General features: G+C 29.6%; 1 protein-coding gene across 4 annotated transcripts in view; it reads right to left on the bottom strand.

Moving 5' to 3' along the window:
- Positions 1-22011, bottom strand: part of LOC142328751 (DENN domain-containing protein 1A) — a 94866-nt gene that overhangs the window by 70752 nt on the left and 2103 nt on the right. For all 4 annotated transcript variants that reach the window (XM_075372757.1, XM_075372755.1, XM_075372754.1 and 1 more), the window contains exons 2-5: positions 19445-19615; positions 9592-9729; positions 7519-7654; positions 5904-5957 (exon numbers count right to left, since the gene is read on the bottom strand). In XM_075372757.1, coding sequence (XP_075228872.1) covers positions 5904-5957; positions 7519-7654; positions 9592-9729; positions 19445-19615 — 499 coding nt within the window. The remainder of the gene's footprint in view (positions 1-5903; positions 5958-7518; positions 7655-9591; positions 9730-19444; positions 19616-22011) is intronic.

Consider the following 22011-nt stretch of genomic DNA (forward strand, 5'->3'; position numbering starts at 1 on the left):
TATTGTCAAGTGAGACATAAATAAACTTTTTGTGAAACGAGTTTTTGTTGTGTGTTACAAAAATGAGTGATACTAGCTGTAAGCAATGTTGTGCAATCAAGTTTTGTGTTAAATTCAGTGAGAATGCTACTAAAACTTTTTCAAAGTTGAAAAGGGCGTATGGAAATGATGTTCTGTCATGAGTCTAAGTTTTTAGGTGGTCAAAAGCATTTTCAGATGGCTGGGATCAGTTGCAGATGATACATACTCTGAAAGACCACTAATGTCAAAAAGTGATGACAATGTTGAGTGAATCAGAGACATGATACACTACGACCGGCGATTAACTGTCAGAATGGTTGCAGAACAATTGAATTTGAACCATACCACAGTCCATCAAATTTTGACAAACAAATTGAATGTGAAAAAAGTTTGTGCAAAATTGATCCCAAAAAACCTCACTGTTGAACAGAAAAACAACAGAGTGGAAGTGTGTCACGATCTTCTAGGGTGAATTGAAACTGATCCTGATTTTCTAAAAAATGTTATTACTGATGATCAATCTTAGATATTTGAGTACAACCCAGAAACAAAACGCCAAGGCAAGGAGGGACACTTCAAACTCACCATGTCCCAAAAAGCAAAAATGGGCAAATCAATAATCAAAACCATGCTAATTTGTTTCTTCGATAGCAATGGCATTGTCCACAAGGGGTTTTTGCCTACAGGACAGACTGTAAATCAATATGTTTACTGAGAAATTCTTGAAAGACTGCAGAAAAGAGTTGCCTGCATGAGACCAACCATCAAAGACAACTGGATGCTGGATCATGACAATGCACCTTGTCACACTGCACTCTCAATTAATGAGTTTTTGGCAAAGAAAAACATTCTGTAGTTCCTCTACCACGTTATTCACCTGACTTGAGTCCCTGCGACTTTCTCCTGTTCCCAACTTTAAAAAAAACATCTCAAAGGACGTCATTTTGGAACAGTAGAAAACGTTTAAAAAAATATAACCAACTATCTAAAGGATATTCCTTTTTCTGAGTTCCAACACTGCTATGAAGAGTGGGAAAACCATTTGAAGCATTGCATGGCTTCCCAAGGGAACTATTTTGAAAATGATAGAGTCCATGTATAATTGGATTGTAAATAAAATGTTTTTTTCTGAACCAGCCTCATTACTTTACAGACCTCATAGTTTTGTTTCAAATTTCACAGTGTTTCTGAGGAACACATTAATCATCAGTGTAAGCATGATCAGTGATCATAATTGTAATAGTACATAATTAAATTTTTTTCATTCTTACCAAGATTATAAAAACAACTTTGAATATTTAATATACATAACAGTTCAGTGTATAAATATTTCTTCACAATTTACATTTTTTTTAATAATATAACACTTTATACAATAGATCACAACTTGGTGGAATCCTTTCATCAAAATAATTCTCACAAATATTTTGCACAGGCTTAAGCCTGTGCAAAATGAAGATGAACATTTTAAGCCATGCTTAAAATCACAATGAAACTTTCACTTTGAATTATCTACCTCTATATATTTTTTAATTGTTTTCACATTCATGACTATGTTAGTAGCATTAATAAACTATATTATTGAATTTATTTTGAATTATCATTTCAAAATCTTATAATTTTCATAATTTATTACTATGTAAAAAACATAACACATTTATGACCTGCAAGATGTTCACTTTCTATGAAATACATGCAAAGCAGCCACAAAATAACAAAATTCTCTTCTTAAATTTTTCTGGTGAGCCAAACTCACTAAGACAAATAAAAAAGAGCCCAAAGAAACCCACATTTACCACTAACACTATTAAAATAAGTTTTATATTTTAAGTAAAATAATTAAAATGAAAATAATAGTTTTTTTAAACTTTTTACGTATTAAAAAAAATGATCAAATACTCTTGAGAAAATATATTTACACTCCATTGTTTAATATACTTTAACATCTACACTACATACAGTGTTATTTATGCTCCTGTCAATGTTTACTCAATTTTTATTACACCTTACTGATTTTTTTTTCATCTTTTATAACCACACTTTAGTCAGTTCATTACCCAAGTCTCTTTGAAGGAACTCTTCGGGCCTTGCAGTCCTCCCAGTACTTTTTGATATTTTCTGATCTCCGTGTCCTTTCTGGTGTTGAAAATTGTCATGTTGTGAGTTTCTTTATTATGAGTGCGAAGCAAGTGTTCTCATCCTTGATTTTACTGTACCAACATTTCAAAAATCTCAAATCTTGCATACACATGATGTGTCCAAAGAATCCTAATCTCCTCTTATGCATGATATCAGCGATCAGTAACTCTTTGTACACAACTTCATTGGGCCTGATCCACCACTGCCCATCTTTCTGATACTTTTTTTTAATGCAGGGTTTTCTAATTCTTCTTTGAATTTTCTGGAGTCTGTTGGTTTTTGATTGTTCATTCAGGTGGAAGGGTGTTTCTGCTGCATATGTGGCTTCCAGTTTTATAATTAATTTGTATTGTCTTATTTTTGTGTTTATGGATAGATATTTTTTAGACAAGGTTAATCTTTGTGTTTTAGCTAGTTTGTTCTCGTTTGGATTGACTTTTTTTCATTTAGGTTGTTTGTATTTACTTCTCAAAGGTATTTAATTTAAAGGTATAAATTGGGTTACTATTTTGACTTTATTACTGTTTATGTTTACTTCTTTTGTGTTTGTTTTTAGGACATAATTTCTGTCTTTTCAAATGATATTATTTGCAGTGTTTTGAAGTTCTAATATCTTTGTTTTAGCTTTGTTGATTTAGTTTGATAGCAGTGCCAAGTCATTGGCAAAACCAAGACAGTTTGTTTTCATTTTTTTCTCCCCATTTTTATTTTAGGGGGCATTTTTTGCACCATTCCCTTATTATCTTTTCCAGAGTGCAGTTGAATAGTAGCAGTGAGAGTCCATCATTAACCCACCAGGTTGGTCTGGTGGTGAACGCGTCTTCCCAAATCAGCTGATTTGGAAGTCAAGAGTTCCAGTGTTCAAGTCCTAGTAAAGTCAGTTATTTTTGCACGGATTGAATACTAGATCGTGAATAAGTCTTCTTTGGTGATTGGGTTTCAATTAACCACACATCTCAGGAATGGTTGAACTGAGACTGTACAAAACTACACTTCATTTACACTCATAAATATCATTCTGTGAAGTATTATCTGAGCGGTAGTTACTGGAGGCTAAAACAGGAAAAAGAAGAAGTGAGAGTCCATCGCCTTGGCGCAGTCCTGTTTTGATCTAAAATGGTTCTGAGAGTTTGCCTCCTCTGAAATTCATTTTTGACTTAGTGTCTGTGAGGGTCCGTTTTATTATGTTTATTAATTAATTTGGGATGTAGTCTAAGGTGTCAGAATGTTTAATAGGGATTTTTTGTGGATGTCAACATATGCTTTCTTGAAGTCTAAAACATTATCACCATGTCTCTGCTGCCATTCTGTTGTAATCCATTATTAGCTAGAGACTCATGATTGGTCATATTTTTTTAGTTTTTTTTAAGGTTTTGTGGTATTTTCTTGACTGCACTTTGTTTAATTCTTCTTTTTACTAGATTTTTGAAGAATCTTGCTGATTTTTGGGACTGGTGTAATAGCTATACTAGATGTCTCTTCTCTACTGTTTTTTCCATTCATGTTCCACCATTGATACTTTTTATGGGGTTTTACTGGGGCTAATTCTTCTGCAACCTGTTTAAGGCTGTTGACTAGGTCTTTGAGTTTATCTGTGACTGTTATTTTTTCGGTTGTTTTTTGGTAATTTTCATTCTTGATTTGTTAGGCAGGGTCCAAATAAGTGGATATAAGGAAATAAGTGGATATAAGGAAATAAGTGGATATAAGGAAATAAGTGGATTTGGAGATTAGGATATGCTTCCTGCAGAGATCGATGAGTCTCTGTCCACTTTCATTTGTTCTCTTTTGGGCAGGCCATTTTCCAATGATGTCGCGATATCTTCTTTCTCTGACTAGATGAGCACTGAAATCTATAATTAATTGTTTAACATAATTTTTGAGGATGTTATTTACGGTCTGGTCAAAGAGGTCCCAGAACTTTTCTGTTTCTTTACAGTCTTTTTGAGATTTGTTTTTATTTCTATTATTAGCAGGAGCATGGGTGTTTATTATAATGTAGATTTTATTAGATGCTTTTAGGGTGAGTGTTGAGATGCTTGAGGATTGTGACTTGAATTCTTGTACAGAATTTATTACTTTGAAGCTGACCAAAAAGTCTGTTCCAAACTGCAGGACAGTTTTCATCACTCTCTTCCCAGGTATACCTTTGTAGAGCCGAAATCCTTGAGATTCCATAGTGTCTTGAACGATTCCATAGTTCTGTGATGAGAATTTTATGTTGGTCCATTAGGTTATTTGTTATTTTTAGTTTACCAATCAGCATGAGTGAGTTTACATTACATGTGGAAATCTAGGTGATTAGCATCGATTTCATTTTGGATTTTGTATTGTTCTTGTGTGCAGAATTAGGACATTGGAATGCTTCCGATCGCATATTATCTTCTAGGCGCTGCCATATCTAAGCACCACATCCAAGTGCTGCCTTCTCTGAACTCTGGTATTGCTTGGTTCAGCCGATGGAGTATTTCTTAAAAGACCTTTCATAGCTGACTATCAATAGGTCACCTGTGGTGAGACTAGGTCCCGAGTTACAACTCTATAATCTAGTGAGGTAATAGTGGCGTATGACTCGATGATAAATGAAATTGTGAAGTTTGTTTAGCTAGGTCAAGGTAAAATTCTTTTTACTTAAAAACTGTATTCTAATTGTTTGTTTCTTGTTTGTTTTTTTGTTACTATTATTGTACAACTTATGCTAAAGTATACTTAATCCTTTTACTTTCTATACATTTTTATATCAGCTAGAAAAACATTTACTTATAAAATGTAATGCAAAAAAACTAATGAATCAACTATACAATTATTTATAGTTTTATATTACACAGATCTTACACCACGTGAATTCACTACTACTGAAAATATTTTTACAACTAAGTTTTTCTTTGAAATGATTGTGTTGCTGTTTACTATTTTTAATTAGATGGTAATATTTAATAAATAAAACATTGAATTCATTAAGTAGAAAATACTGATTTCAGGAATATTTTTTAACAAAATTAGTAAAATATTTTATTAATAGATTGACATCAATTTTTTCCCCAGTAAAGAACGATAGTAAATTTTTAATCCATCTGGCATCTCATTTAACAGTTTATAAACACAAACAATGTTATTAAGTTAGTTTGTTTACTGATGAATCATATTATCCAATCCAGTAAACATATGTATTATGTTAAAACATTTTTTCTGTTCTAAACAACTTGACTTGTTTGATATATTTTTCCACTCATTTACAAAAAAAAGGCAATAAAAAGCAATAACTCATATAAGATGCATGGGCCAATTGGCAAAAATATACATAGATGTGGTATTAAAATTGTTTAAAATTATATCCATAATTACATACAATGTTACTATAAAAAATTCCATAGTAATACAGAGAATTATATTAAAAAATGAAATCTAAACACACAATAAAGAAATTCAAAGAGTAATTTAGCGTTATGACACCAGTATTTTCAAAGCCATTATTTAAATATTTTCCATAAATCTAACCCTAAATCAGTATGACAATAAGAAGAAAACCAAAAATTTTAACTTTTAAAAAAATTTGGTATTGCAATGTTAATGTCAACAAAAATTTTGGCAGTGAAAAAATTTTAATATTTGGTTTTACAAAATAAATGAATGTTACTAACAGTGTATCTTCTCTGCATTTTTTTTCAAATTGCTGATAAATGATATAATTAAATATAAATTCAATACACACAGACACTATGAAAAAAATTTTTATAACTTACATTTTCAGGAATACTAGGAAGTTGAAATTGTTTAGGACCTTGACAAGTAAATATCTAAAAAAAAAAAATAGAGTAAATAAATTTGTTATAAACTACAAGCAATGTGAAAAAATTTTATGAAAAACTTCATATAAAATAAAACATGTACAAAAATATCATAAAAAATAATATTATGGAGTATAGTAATACAAGAATTATATTAAAAAACGGAATGTAAATACACATAATAAAAAAATTTCTAAGAGCTGTTGAAAACTAGATCAATGTTATTATTATTATTATCATTATTCATAACTATTTTACAATAGTCAATAAACCTGTAAGTTGTATATTTATAAACTACTGTCACAAATCATACACATTTATCAGTTCTTTGTTTCTTTCACTGGTAAGTATAACATATTAAATGAGCATTTGGATTTAAAGAGGCTTTCCACCAATGGGTATCATATGTTTGCTCACAGTCTACAAAAATTGTTCAAATGGATGTTTCATCCCATCATTTAGAGCACTTCAAACAGAACCCAAATAAATTATTGTGCTGATTCATAATAACTATGAAATCTGAGTTCATTACTACATCTCTAGAGACTAAGCAACAGTCAAAATAATAGAAATCAAATGCTGAAGAAAGCAAGTCAGTAAACTTTGCTAAAATGGTCACTACTTTAAGGGATATGAAGAGTATATTTACATTGACAGCTTATAAAATGAAAGACAAACAACGGTAAGTATTACATCAATTTATGATGACATACAATGGAGTCCTGAAATCAAGAAAACTGGACTGCAACTAGGTGAGAAAATAATTGGTGTTTCATCAAAATAATATACCAGTTCACACTTCATTAGTTATAACGATAAAATTAGTTATACTGACTGAGGTTCAAATTGCAATCACATCTGTCTTATTCATCAAATTTGGCTCCCTATGATTACTATCTATTCCTAAATCTAAAGAAATGACTTGAAAGAAAGAAATTTTATGTGACAATGATGTCACAGCAATACTGTAAATGACTTGAAGAGCTGAACAAATCTTCTCATAAAAAGTGGTATAATATCTCTTGAACATCACTGGATTAAGTTCCCACACTAAATATAAGTTATGTTGAAAAATAAACATAATTCAAGATGACTATTTTTTTTCTTTTTCATTTACATTATTTAGCATCAAACTACATCATATGCTAAGTACAATACTATGCAATGATGGGAATAAAATATTTTTTGCATTATCTTTGTAGGAAATGTAATTTTTTTGTTTAAAAATTCCACATGTTACATGGAAAAAAATTAAATCTAACCAACCAGGGGAACTTTATAGAATAAATTTCATGAAGCATAAAACATACATTTTATTAATTTTTACTTTTTATTAGTTTCACTTTAATTTTTATTAACTTTAATTTTGGCTTAAACATAAAAGTTATATATACAGGTAGGGTCAAATTGACAAATTCCTCCTTTCATTGAAGTTGATGCAACCATCAATAATCCAAACATTAATTCATTAATTAAAAAATAATTAATCATATAAATTATAATTTATATTAATTAGTCATTCACTGCTCATTAATTATACTATGTTAAATAATTAAATAATTACACTTACACTTTGGTTCTTATTAAATGTTATTTGCATTGTAGTACCAGGATCTGGGACCTTACTCTGATAAACTTTATCCAAAAACTGCCATAATTCATCCATATTAGGCCCATGAGTCAATTCAGATATATGATTTAAAAATCTATTTCAACAAAAAGAATGTATATAGAAAGATTATATAACATACAAATATTATTAAAGAATAAAAAAAATCCATAAAATAGCATTTAAAGTAAACAAAAACCAAACAAAATGTCATGTAATTAAAACCACCATTAATTACATAACACATCATTCACTGAATTTTCAGTTCTGTGTGTTATCAATATGTGAAATAAGTAATGTATTAATCGCGTAAATAATTACTCATAAAAAGCAATTTTGTTTGCAAAACACCTGGCTGGTTAGGTTAATGTTCCATATATATATATTATATTGTTAAATAAAAAAAGAGAAAAAATAATTATTAAAAATATTAACTGACTGATAAACAGTACAACAAAACTCTATACACAGATATTTTTCAATTCAGATTTCCACCATGACTTAATTCAATTTCTTACATAGGCTGGATAGATATCTCAAGCCCAATATCCCTGCCCATGAACAAATTTAAGGTATGGGAAAATTGTAAAATATTTTTATAGTTTTACAAAAAATGTTTAATATAAATTAGAATTCTAAAACCCAACCAAAAATTGATACCTACTGATACCATATCATTATTCAACAATGAAGTTTCTGCATCACTAATGATAAAAATTTCCTATCTAATTACTGAATATTACATATATTTTTTTTAAAACTATTATTTCTAATAGCCCAAATTTTTGTGATCAGCTAAATTTTCTTCTGCAGTAATTTTTTACATTATAATTGCAATTAAAATGATCTGAAAATTTTTATTAGAAAAATTTATCAAGAAAAACTTTAATATTTGATAAAAGCAATTAAATAAAACAAATATTAACCAAAACCTAACTTTTTTATCACATTAACAGCACATCGAAAAATCATTAAAAAATTACAGCTGCAATGAACAAAAATCAAATAAATAAAAAAAACAGGTCTGAAAGTAACATTACTGACATTACATATTATGCACAGGGTAGTGTTTACATATTTACTCATTCTACAAAATACTAAAAGTAAAATTAAAAATGTAATGCCCATTTTCAATTTATAACATTTATTAGACATAAAAAAGGAACAGAAAAAATGCATAATTTTTAGATTTTATATAATCACTGAAACTGGATAAGTTAAACATTTATCCAAGAAGTAAATGGGGTTATCAAAGGCACCTCTGTAGATATTTCTACCAAAAACAATGTTGAACAAAAACATTTTGACTTTTCTATTATTCTTTATAACAAAAATTTACCTCCAAGATATTCTTTTAACCTTCCAAATAAATAAAATCAAAAACAGTTGATACAGTCAAGACTGTATGGTGGATGAATCATAGTTCCCTAAAAGGAAGGCAGCAATTCCTGTGACGGAGACCAGTTTCTGACACTTAAGTAATAAAAAATGTAAATCAGCTATTGTTCTAAATCTCATTACAACAACAAACATTCCTGATGTCTATAGCATTTGATCCACATTCTACTAATGGTTTCATTTTTCTGGTTTATAAAAAACAAATTTAAAAATGCATACCTTCTTGGACAAACACTAACAAGGTATAATCAATTTTAATGTATTATCACTTTGGGCTGAAAACTAACACAAAGGCCAGAATGAAGCACTATTTGACACAAAAAGCGTCATATTTTCCCCACTCAGCCGTATTGGCTGAGAAGGGGCTCAGGCAATATTTGGGACAGCAGATTTGAAACTAATGTTACTTTTTGAGTGTCTGCCATGATTTGCTTATATAAAGCAGTAAATCACTCTTTATAACTCAATGTTCAAATACAAAAGTAATCTGTATGCAACAAGATGACAAACTTTTTAATAAATGATATATTACAGCAAACCAGAATATATTTTTTTTTAATAAAAATACCCAAGCCATTTTAATTTGCAATGTCAAATAAAATGTTGAAGTGTGTTTTTAATCAGAGTTAAACTTACTTGTAGAAGGATTCATGCCAAGGCAGGAAACTTAACACAACTAGGGCAGTAGCTGATTTTGGATCATGTCTGCAGAAACCGAAAGTCCATTTGGAATCAGCACTGGTCAGTACAAATGAATAATGTTGCACCACTGAACTAGTTAAAGAAAAAAATTAAAAACTAAATTAAAAATCATTTACGAAAACATTAAAAAAATATTAACAGCAGAAATATTTTTAGCACAAACTAATAAAATATAGGGTCAAAAAGTTCCTGAAATTGTTACATACAGTTTAAAATACCTATCATAATAAGAAAATCTTTGGTTTTTATATTGGAAGCACTCATGAAAACACAATACAGCCGCACCACACATTTCCTGTTTTGTATACAATAATGCTAAAAGTGTTTGCTTCTTATTATGTATATCGCAATAAAAATATCTGCAATTGAACAACCCAAAAATATCAATTTTGCATTTTCCTTGAAGAAATTACTAAAAGAAACATTAATGCTCTTTGTACAAACATATAAAAAAATCAGCAATGAAGAAAAGAGCAGTTTACAATTGGCATTTTAGTGATGGTCATGTACACACAGATGATAACAGGTAGGGATGGCCATCTATCCCCAACAAATGAAGAATATATAACGAGCATTTAACAATTTTTTTTGAAGTGTTAGAAAAACTGTCAAGAAAATAGCATCAACAGGTGGGGTGGTATCAGTTGGAGGTTGTAACGGTGTTCTGAATAATGATCTGAACATGTATCACATTTGTTTACACACTATTACAAAAATGTTGTCTGCAAATCAGAAGAAACTCAAAATGTCACTGGCAGATCTCATCACTATTGCTGATTAAGTTTAAACATATTGACAGAAGATGAAACAGAGTTTTTTGTACAATCTAAGACAAAACACAAAAAGTCAGATTAGAAATCAACATAATCTCTCAAATTTTGTTTAGGCGAGAGCAAAGGAAATGTTATATTGGAAGTTTTTTCACTTACAAGATATTGTTCAAAATTAATTGATTCCTGAGTGCTGACAATAAACAACAAAATATATATCAATATTCATTGCAGTTTACAGAAGGCAGCAAGAAGGCAGAATCCTGAAAAATGGGAACCAAAGAATTTGATTTTTTTATATGACAGTGCACCCATGTGCTTGTCATGTAGTGTCTGGCACAACAATGTAACAACTTTGAATCATCGGGCATACTCTCCCAACTTGGCTGACTTTTTCTGGTTTTCTCACTTAAAAAAACCCTGAAGGAGAAAAGATACAGGAACACTGATGACATAATAGCCAATGTGACAAAACTGCTGCAGACAGTATCTCAAAATGAATACCAGGAATGTTTCCAAAAATTTACAGACATTGGCAAAAATTTGTAACTGCCAAAGGAAACTACTTTGAAGGAAATTAATTCTAAAACCTTTTAATGTAAGCAGTTTATGAAAAATAAAACCAACTTCAGGAGTTTTTTGAGCTTACCTTGCATATTTCATATGCAACCTAATGTAATATAATATATTATAAACCATATTATATGCATAACTATATTAGAAATCATATATTAAAATAAACATCACTTTTTATTGGACTATCAATAACACAAAAACAATAATAAAATATTCACAAAATAAGAGCATTAACATTATTTATACTTTCGCGAAGCAAGCAAAAAATTACCAGTAAAGAAAAAACTTTTCTCATTCACTACATTGTTAATAACTTGTTAACTGTCAGATTTTAATTGAACCTCAAAATAAAAATATATTATCATAAAATAAAGCATTAAGAAGCATTACATTTTCACTATTAGTCAGTTTTAAATTATCTTATTTCTACCTGACTAAAATTAAAAAATTTTCTTTACAAGTTCTGCTATCTGGTTGATATCTTTAATTTTATATTTTTCTAATTCTGTAAAACAAATAAAAAAAATACAAAAGTAAAATTATTAATTTTTTTATGTGCAATTTTATGACTGCATTAAATATTTTTCAAAATAGAAATTATTGCAGTGTAGATTTCTTACAATTAAATTAATTTTATAAAAAAATATAGTATATATACACAATACACAGGAGGTTATCTCTAAAGTAAAGACAGTTTCATTGTAAAAAATCTATTCAGAAAACTTTATAAATATTTATTTCTCTTAAACTACACACTTTATACTACTTCTGTATATAATCGCCACATGAATTAAGACATTTATCGTAGCAAATACACCAGCTTCAATATACCCTTGTCGTATTCTTCTGCCATCAGTCCATTTAACCACTGATTAACAGAATTTTTAAGTTAATCATCACCCGTGAACTGCTTACCACTTAAAAATTCTTTCAATTTCCCAAACAAATGGTCCCCAGAAGGAGCTAATTCGGACTATACGGTGGGTGATTGTAAATTTCTCATCCAAATGTTCTCAGTAAATCACATGTCGAACTTGCAACATATAGACATTCATTATCATTCAGCAGGATGACACCATTAGTCAGCCGCCTACGTCACCGATTTTGAATGTACCTTGCATAGTTTTGCAGTAGACTTCTGCATTTATAATCATTCCATGCGGCATTAAATTGATCAACAGTATGCCATACCGATCCCAAAAGACTGTGGCAATCAGTTTGCATCCAAATGGCTGTGGCCAGACCTTTGTCGATCTGGTTTGTGATTGAGGATGATACCATTCACTTGACTGCCATTTTCTCTGTGGGATTTAATACAAAATCCAGGTTTCATTGTCGGTAACAATTGAATTAAGGAACTCATCACCTTTTTCTGTGTAGCGCTTGAAAAATTCCAAAACAGATTTTTTTCGGATTTCGGATTTTTTTTGTGATGTTCATTAAGACGTGCAACACCCAATGTGCACAAACCTTTTTTAAGCCTAAATGGTCATGAACAATCCAACCAATAACAACTCTTGAAACACCAGAAAAAAGATGGAAGAGGTGGAAACTGTTGAGCAACGATATTTTCTGATTTCATCATCGATGCGTTTCAACAAGTCCTCAGTGATTATCGAGGGCCTCCCCGAACGTTCTTCATCATGCACATTACTTCTGTTGTTTCTAAACCTTTTACATCATTTTCAGACATTTCTTTCATTCATTACATTATCACTATATTAAGCATCCAACTGCCTATGAATTCACCCGGCTTAATGTTTTTATGGTTTAAAAAACATATGACTCTACGTATTTATTTCACAGTCGGCAGCAACATCGATTTTCCTATTCATTTTATAACGTAATAACTCACACGTAATCAAAGATACTACAACACAACTTACAGACAACAATGCACTGTAAACATTACTAGCATGGCCATTAACGACACAGGCAACCTTAAAGAAAAGAAATTTCCCAGCGGTCTAAACTTTAGAGATATCCCTCGTACATTGTAATATATATTTTCAGATCTATTTAATATTAGCATAAAGACCAGAACTAATTCAAACTAGAAAATTTTGTAGGAACTCGAAAGCAAGTATTATATTATAGCCACAAAAAAATCGTGACAGAAAATGATCAACATGTTAAAAGATTTACTATAAGCATAAACTTTTTTATAAATCTCCTTATTAAACCCTGTAGAGAGCACATTTGAATGCACATTTGAAAGCACATAAAGAATGAATGTAAGGATTAACAAATCCTTGCATTCATTCTTTACACTGCTTTCCAATTTCATTGTTCAAAAACACAAAAAATAAACCCTGTGCTCTTCATTCCCAAAGAGTAAAATAAGTTTACAAAATCATAATGATTTTTTTCAAAAAATTAGTAATTTATATAGACATAAAAATTAAAAATAAATGTAATAATAACAAAAAGAAAAAAATTTGATTCACTTATTAAATAGATAACGTTGATATGTGCCATAATTGTGATTCTCTGTATACTGAATAATTAGATTGATTAATCACAAATGAAAAAAGCCAGCAAAGGACTGTACAACTTTTCTGGTTTTACCTTTGACAAATTTTATTTCAAATATGCCATAGAGTTTTTAAATATTTATAACTTAATTATGCAATATTTTAATTACAATTATAAAAAATATCAAAATGTTGAGTAAAATAATTATTATTTTTTTTTAAATGGAATCGACGTCAAAATAAAATGTAAGAAATAATTGTGTCCAATACTTAATTCCGTACACACTTTTTTGAGCAGCCCCAAAATACATGATCATACTTATGTGGTAGTTGAATGGACCTACAGATGGCATTTATATTATATCTAGAAATTAATTTTGTAGAAGCAGGTGCCGATTCAAAAAAGTGTCTAAGGAATTAATTAAATATTTGAACAAAATTATATCTTACTTCTTAGCGCATTTTGATATCGGTTCCATTTTTAAAAAAAATAATTATTTCATAATTAATAATTATTAGTTATTCGGTAGAGTTAATGCGCTCCTTTTTGGTAATATAACACAGCTGCCTCCATTCAAAGGCCACTGGTGTTTTGTTCAACCTCGTTGGTGTGAAGCAGAAATAAATTTGTCGCATCAGTTTTCATTCTGGGAGCTAACAATAAACATGAGACAAAGAAATTACATGGATTTCAATGATTTATTAAACAAATTGCGTTTTGGAAAAGTTACAACTGACCAATTGAAAATGCTTTGCAAAAGAATGAGGGTACCCATTAACAGATGAATTTGCAGATGGAAATGCTATACAAATATTCCCAACTACTAAACTAAATTAGTTGATGAATATAATTGTAGTATGACTTTGATATGATATCAAAAACAAATAGTTTACATTATTAACGCTATTGACAAATCACGAGAAGCTACAACAAATGGGAAAACTCCCTCAAGTAATATATCAATTTCTGATGGTTAGTTAATGGTTCTATGGGAATTGTAAAGAAATTCAAATAAGAAATTTGATTTCATTACTTACACTTACCATATAAAAATGACAAGATTACACTCAATTTGTCAGGTCAAAGATCATACAAATCCATCAAGTTAACCATTTAATTGTATTCCTAGAATTTCAGTATGGTTTTATTTCACTCTTTGCTCAGAAATCAGGGCAAAATCTTTCGCTAGCCATAACTTGCTAACAGAGCAAATTCTAGATCCATCTTTATATGAACGTTTTTCATCATTTTCATTAGCAAAATGAGTTCTGACAGCACCAGTAGCACTATATGAATCACCATATATAATAATAATAATGAGAAAACTAAATTAACACAGTTTAATGTAATATAAAACTAGTTTTTCCACCAAGCAGTTTGTAAGTCATATATTTTTAAATTATTTTTTTTTCCTTTGTAATACATATTGTAAGATAACTACAGCTGTGTATCCAAGAAGTTAAGCATGACAATAATCTGATTATAAACAAAAATTGGATTTTGTATATTTATTTAACTTCAAATCTTAAGAAATCACAAACGTTTTCTTGTTTCTCATTTAGTGAAATAAAAAAAATACTTTTTATGTTTTAATTTTCCACCTTTTTTAAACAAGTAGATAAAGTGGTTCTAAATCACTTAAATAGATTTTTGCGTCACTATTTAGTAGATTTTTTTATTTATTAATTTAGCAGTGATTTTTCCTACTACTAATTATGTTTATTACAAGTTTTCAATTGTTTTTATTGATAATTTTTCTTAATGACATAAGATAATATAAAATCAAAAACTAACAACATAAGTTTATATAAACACAAATGTTATTCTTTTTTTTAATGGCATTGTTTTTAACATTTCATAAAAAAAACAAAATTTACAGTATGTAAGTAGTTCAAATTCAAAAAATACTATAAATTGTGAAAACAAATTTTTTTATGGATATTTAAATTTAACAGTGATCTTAAAATTTATATAACTTTTTCTTTATAAAAAAAAAACTTCAAAACATGATTATGTATCATGTTTATGAAAAAGTATGCAACAAAAAAGTTTTATAGTATTGCAAAGATTGGATCATAATAATTAATACTGACTAAACACAATACCTAAATATCCAGGGCCGACAGCTTTGTACCACATTAAGCAGGCAGGAAATTACATGCCGGCCAGACATCCCAATTCACACCCACATTCATAAACAGCAACAAATAACAAAACAACGATTTACAGATTGTTAACCTTCCTTTTATTATTAAACAGTGTAAAATAAATGTCAATTTCAACATTTCTATTACATAAAAATACTCTCTCTAATTAAAAAATTATCTCTTAATGATACTATTCTAATTAAATATTAATGAGATATTGACAAATTATATAGCCACTACAATCAGAAAATATGGCTGAACTACAATTATTTTAGGGATTCATTTATCATTAACTGGATGGTGCAATTCTCCATTATTTTCAAATCTTTGTATTTCTGTATAAGTGACAAAATGTAATTTTTTCTGATGATTCAGATGGATACTGTATTTGTGCATCCCACTTCCTCCTGAAGCCCACTGAACTTCAAAATTATTTATGTGTAACATTTATCAATTATAATAATAGTTCCTTTTGTAAGGAACAAGACACAGTACTACTATCTACACACCTGTTTCAAACATCTGTAAATATGTAAAAAAAAAAATTGAGACTTAGCATCATTTTAGTACAATACTATTTAAAATTTACCTCGTAACTTGCTAGTGGTAATTAATTTAAATGTTTCATTAAATTATGATTAACCCAGCATAGTACTGCTACACTTTGCTTATTATTTTTTTTTTTACTGCTTTACAGGGGTTAAGGTTGTAATTTTTATTTTATCTACTTTTTATACATTAAGTAGACCTATTTGCTTAGTTTGTTAAATCAGATTTATGCAGACATATATTTACTCACCCAGCTACAGTTTTATGACACAGCTAACATAACTATAAACGAAAAGTATAGTTGACTGGCCAAAATTATGTATATTAGATTTTTTGCAAATGTCAATTTTTCAAAACTCCCTAATTCCAAAAACACAAAAAAAAAGGATTATAGAAATTTCCAGATGTATGTATGTACATGAATTTTGTTTAATATCTTTGGACTGAGCAGATATAAATTCTTTGACATAAGCTGAAAAAAAATTCTATAAATGGAGCATTAATGGCATTACATTTGGACAAAATTAAAAAAGAGTGAGGAGGGGTAGTTTAACCATTTTTAACTTTTTTTACAGTCACAAAAAACTGACCTTTAGTATGATGAAAGCTACTATATTACATATTTAAGATTATGAAGTTTTAATTCAATTAGATTTAGGAATGAAGGATATTCAATAGTACTTCTAAACATTTTTTGCCTCCAATCTCAGAAAACCATCAATCACAAATGTTGAAATTTCTAAACATCCATCTTCAACTTCATTGAACAAGGGTGCTGAATTTTCAACTTCACCGAACAAGGGTGGTGACTTTTTTTTTTAGTCTTGTTGAATAGCATTATATAAAGTTCAGCTAACTTATTGATTTCTTCAATAATTACTCCAATAAATAAACTTTTACACTCAAAAAAAAAGAAGACTGAATGGGACCTATTTAAAATATCAATTTTTTTTTACCTTTAATTTTTAAGATCAAAAAGCCAACTGGATTAATGTAGACAACTTGGAACTTTTTAGAAAAAAATATCGGATCCCATGGGTACTACCTAAAACCTTTTTTAAATAGAGTTGTTAATAATTTTTTATCTGTTTTTATAAACTATGGCTGTTAATAAAAATTTGATATGAGAGAGTGTCAAACAGGAGGTCAAATTCGACCTAAACTGTTTGAAGAATTTTGATTTTTTCTTAATTATTCTTTTAGAACTGAATAATTTTTAAGGTAAAAACATCAATTGATCAAGGGAGTCAAATTATACCCAAATTTTTTACTGATAATTTTGATTTTTTTTCTTAATTGTACAATACTGTATAATTAAGTCCTTACTATTTAAAAACCCTATGATAAGACATATTTAAAATAAAAATTTGTCAAAGGCAAACCCAAGAAAGTTATATAACCCTTTGCAAGATTTTTTTAATTTCCTTGTACAAAGTAAAGGAAGTATTGTGATCGCAGAAAATTACAGATTTCAATGGAAATATCCATTTGGACCATCCCTGAATCTACTTTGACTAGTTTCGGCATGACATCTGTACGTATGTATATATGTATCTCGTGTAACTCAAAACAATTAGGCATAGGATGTTGAAATTTTGGATTTAGGACTGTTGTAACATGTATTTGTGCACCTTCCTTTTTGATTGCAACCAACTGCATCAAGTGTCCAAAAAAGTTCAGAATTAAATAAAATTTGGATTTTGGCCTTTTTCTTAACTGCAGTAATAAGCCCTCATTGAGATATATGCAATGATATATCACAAGTGGTACTTATTTTCATTGGTTCCAAAGTTATAGTGAAATAAAATTTTAATTAATGAAATATTTTGAACAAGGACAAGGACACATGGGTTCAAGCCTGACTTCATCTCTTTTTTTTTAATTTAAATATATTGATTTATTAATAATTATTAACCTCTGATTGTAAAAAAGTTTTACAATAAATAATAATTCAATAACAATAAAAAAAAAAAATTTGAAGAAATATCAGAAGTTGTTAATGAAACAAAAATTATATAATTTAATTTAAAAAAAAGTATATATGTAATTCAATAGGTGCAAGGAAGTCATGTGGTGCCCCCATAAGATTTTTTAGTTACAAGCAAATGTTTTATAAAATATAATATTCTAAATAAAATAAGTATAAAATAATGAGAAAAAAATCTGTAGTTCAATTTAATAAGATATAATATATAAAACTAACATAGTTAAGTCCAAGAGGCCATAGTTACGTCATCAAGTCCAAGAGGCCATAGTTACGTCATCAAGTCCAAGATTGGGATTTCATTATTATTAATTTTTTAATAACTAAGAAATTATGGTGCTTATTTTAATATACGTATTACCTATTCTATATGAAGGTATGATATTACATAAGGTTGATATTAGGTAATCAGGTGACATGTGTATTCTAGGTAAATACCAACAAAACCATAAAATATGAGGAAAATTCAAATATAAACCAGAATTTTTCCGCAAGGACTGAGAAAGAGCAGTGACTATGGTGGGGTGTTGTGGACAGTTAGTTGGATATGTATAGAGGAAAGCAACCGACCAGCCATAACCATACGTCACGTTTTCACATCAGTAGCAGAATGTCTGAGCAGGAGATACAATCATCCATTGCACAATGAATTATAATCAGATTTCTCATCAACAAGGTGTCAAATCTTCTGAAATTTTGACTTCAATCGCAGGCAGTTTAGAGATGGTGCCTTATCAAAAACTGAAGTGTTTCATTGAGCCAAAAAATTTCAAAGTAACCATGATGCAGTAGAGAACGAAAGTCACGGACGTTATCCTCGAACTAGCATCAACGATGACAACATGCAGGTTGTTCATGACGTTGCAACCAATTCACAACTTCCTCCTCCTTCTCCATAACAATGCATGGCCAAACAGCAGCTCAAGTACACTAAAATTAATGGACATCTCTTGATCATCCACTGTACAATCCAAACTTGTCACCATGTGATTTCTAAATGTTTGGTTTGTTGAAAGAAACTTTAGGAGGGGAAAGATTTAAAGACGATGCAGCAGTTGAGCAATATGTGTACAATTTGGATTGTTGGGACTGCCATTTTTTTTTTTTTTTTGAGGGAATCAGAAGGCTGCCTACCCGATGAAGGAAATGTATTTCTCTTGAAGGAAATTAAGTAGAAAAATAAAACTATTTATTTGTAAATTTTTCTAACCTCAATAAAACTATACAAAAAAATTCTGGTTTATATTTCAATGACCTTTGTATACATGCAATATTAGTTTAATTACTTGTCAAATTCACAAGGGTAGGCAAATTTAGGAACAGATTTTAGCACATCTTCATCTTTATAAGTTTCTGGAAATTTCTGAATAATCCACGCATCAGCTGTTCCATTGCTGGCTTGCGGCTGAGGTCCAACCACCTCACAGAAACACTCGAACAAATGTTTCACACTCTCCCTGAAATAAATCATTTTATAAATTATTTAAATAAATTAATCAAAATTCAAGCAATAGTCTTAAAGGATATTTTTCTCTTACCTTCCTATTACTAGGGCTAAAAAGCAATAATGCAGTGTAGTAGTAATATACAGCAGTAGTATGCATATGAAAGTAAAAAAAAAATTTTTCACTCCATGAATATGGGATCATTTTTTTTTTAAATTAATATTATGCTTTGGTCAAACCTCATTCCATTCTATACCGACCTGGACTTTACATCAATCACTAACAGGTAACTATGATCATTGTTCCTTCTTGGATCCATGTCTGATTAACAAACAATCTATACAAATTAAAATTGCATCTCTAATTCATTCAACAAAGCTAATATTAAGAAGATAAACAAAGAAATTGCCACACATTGTTTTCAACAACATGCAATTTGAAAAAAAAAAATCATTGACACTATAAAAAATAACTCAATAAGCTTCAGATCTGTGGTACTATTTAAATCATCATTGACGGAGACTGTAGTTCAATGATAGAAAGAATATGGATTAAACCAGTATTTTAATAGGAATAACCGTTTGAGTCTCAATGATGTATTTTAAACCTTAACACAAAACTATAGAATCCCTATGTGAATTGTTTTCTCATCAATTTAAGTGTCACAACTAACCCACCACCACATTTCAATTTTCATGAAGACTTAGTGAAAGCTCAAACATTTTTTATATGTATGAGTAATGCAACAATCTTTAAACAATCAAACCTATTTGAAGGTATATATTGTTAAGATTAATATTTTCTAATATATGTTTGCTTATTTGATTATGTTAACTCATTTATCAGTAGCTACATCTTCTAATCCTCGTTAATTAAAATATTAGATTAATATGTTCTATGGACATGATGTTGAAGAATATCTACAGTTAAAAAACAAGTCTGCATCTTGTATTACTTAGAGAAATAACATTCTTCAAAAAATCTGAAAGATAAGATGCGCTATAAAAACCTTAAAATATACAGTAAAAGCAAAATGGTAAATTAAAAAAATAATAAATATGGTATTATTTAATTAATAATGCCCCATTCAATTTTTAGTTTATTTTAACCACATGTCCACCAGTATTATTTTATTTTTTTACAATAACAGTAGAAACTGAACCTATAACTATTCAGCCAGCAAACCAGTATGCTATTAAACAGAGGACACTAACCTACAATACCATCTCTGGTGCCATTAAGTGGTAATACAGCAGAAAGTAGCAACAAACAGGTTTTCTTTCATATGCACACACCATCTCACAAATTCAATGAAGTACCTGCCCAGACACTGCTATACCATACCATTCTGCCTTTTATTCCACTATTTTGCAGATCTCCACATCTATACTCTAGATGTGAACCCCGTTTTGGGATCCAACAATTGGATCCCAATACAGATAGTTCACTTTAAAATACTTAAAATTCATCCTCTCTAAATCTATTTTAATGTACTCTCGTCAGCTATTAAAATAGATAATACAAAATTGACCCACAACAACAGGTAATAATGATTCAGTAGTAGGTCAACTATGGAAACCAGGGAACAGTCCCTTAGTCTCTCAATACAAATCCCCAAATATCAATTTATGTGGCAACACTCTCCAGGCATTCACCTTAGATCAAGACAAAAGTTCTTGTCTATCTCCTCAAATTTCCTGAACCCACATAACCTACCATGATACTGCCACAAATCCAGTGACAAAACACCCATATATAACTGTTCCAGTCAATCACAACTTTACAATTCACATCAAGCTGCTCCTACATAATTTGGAGGCCCATCAGTAAATGAATTGTACAACTGTGCAGTACAGAAACTATGAATTTCCCACCTGATTACTAACACACATAATAATGACAAATCCTGACTCCTGAGGAGGAAGACACCCATCTATCTTGTGGTCATTCCAATCCCCCACATCACTTCTTCTGTCCCAAACTCTGATAAACTTTACCAGAAGTCATCTTATTTACTCTCAGACATTGATGAAACTTTGCAGTCATCAGCTAGACCTGCCTCTGTCAGATACTACTGATGCAAATGCCTTAGTAGGCATTTCCACAGCTATGCACAGCTTTTGCCCTCATTTATACTTTTTTGGAAATCTTAACTTTCTATCCTACTTCATACCCTCACAACTCTTAATCATATCCACAGAAGCGCCAACTCTACTTAAACAAAAAAGACTGCTTATTCTTGCTAAATTCAAACATAGAAAAGAATTAAAACTTTATACTTGGCCCTTAATATCACTATTTTTTAAAAAAAATAATTAATACCTACTACTTTTCATGAATACAAGCTAATAATAGACTGAATTAGTACCGAATAAAATAAATAAGATATAGATAAATATTTTTCGGGT

Source organism: Lycorma delicatula, chromosome 8 (assembly GCF_047948215.1).
Source record: "Lycorma delicatula isolate Av1 chromosome 8, ASM4794821v1, whole genome shotgun sequence".
NCBI lineage: Eukaryota > Metazoa > Arthropoda > Insecta > Hemiptera > Fulgoridae > Lycorma > Lycorma delicatula.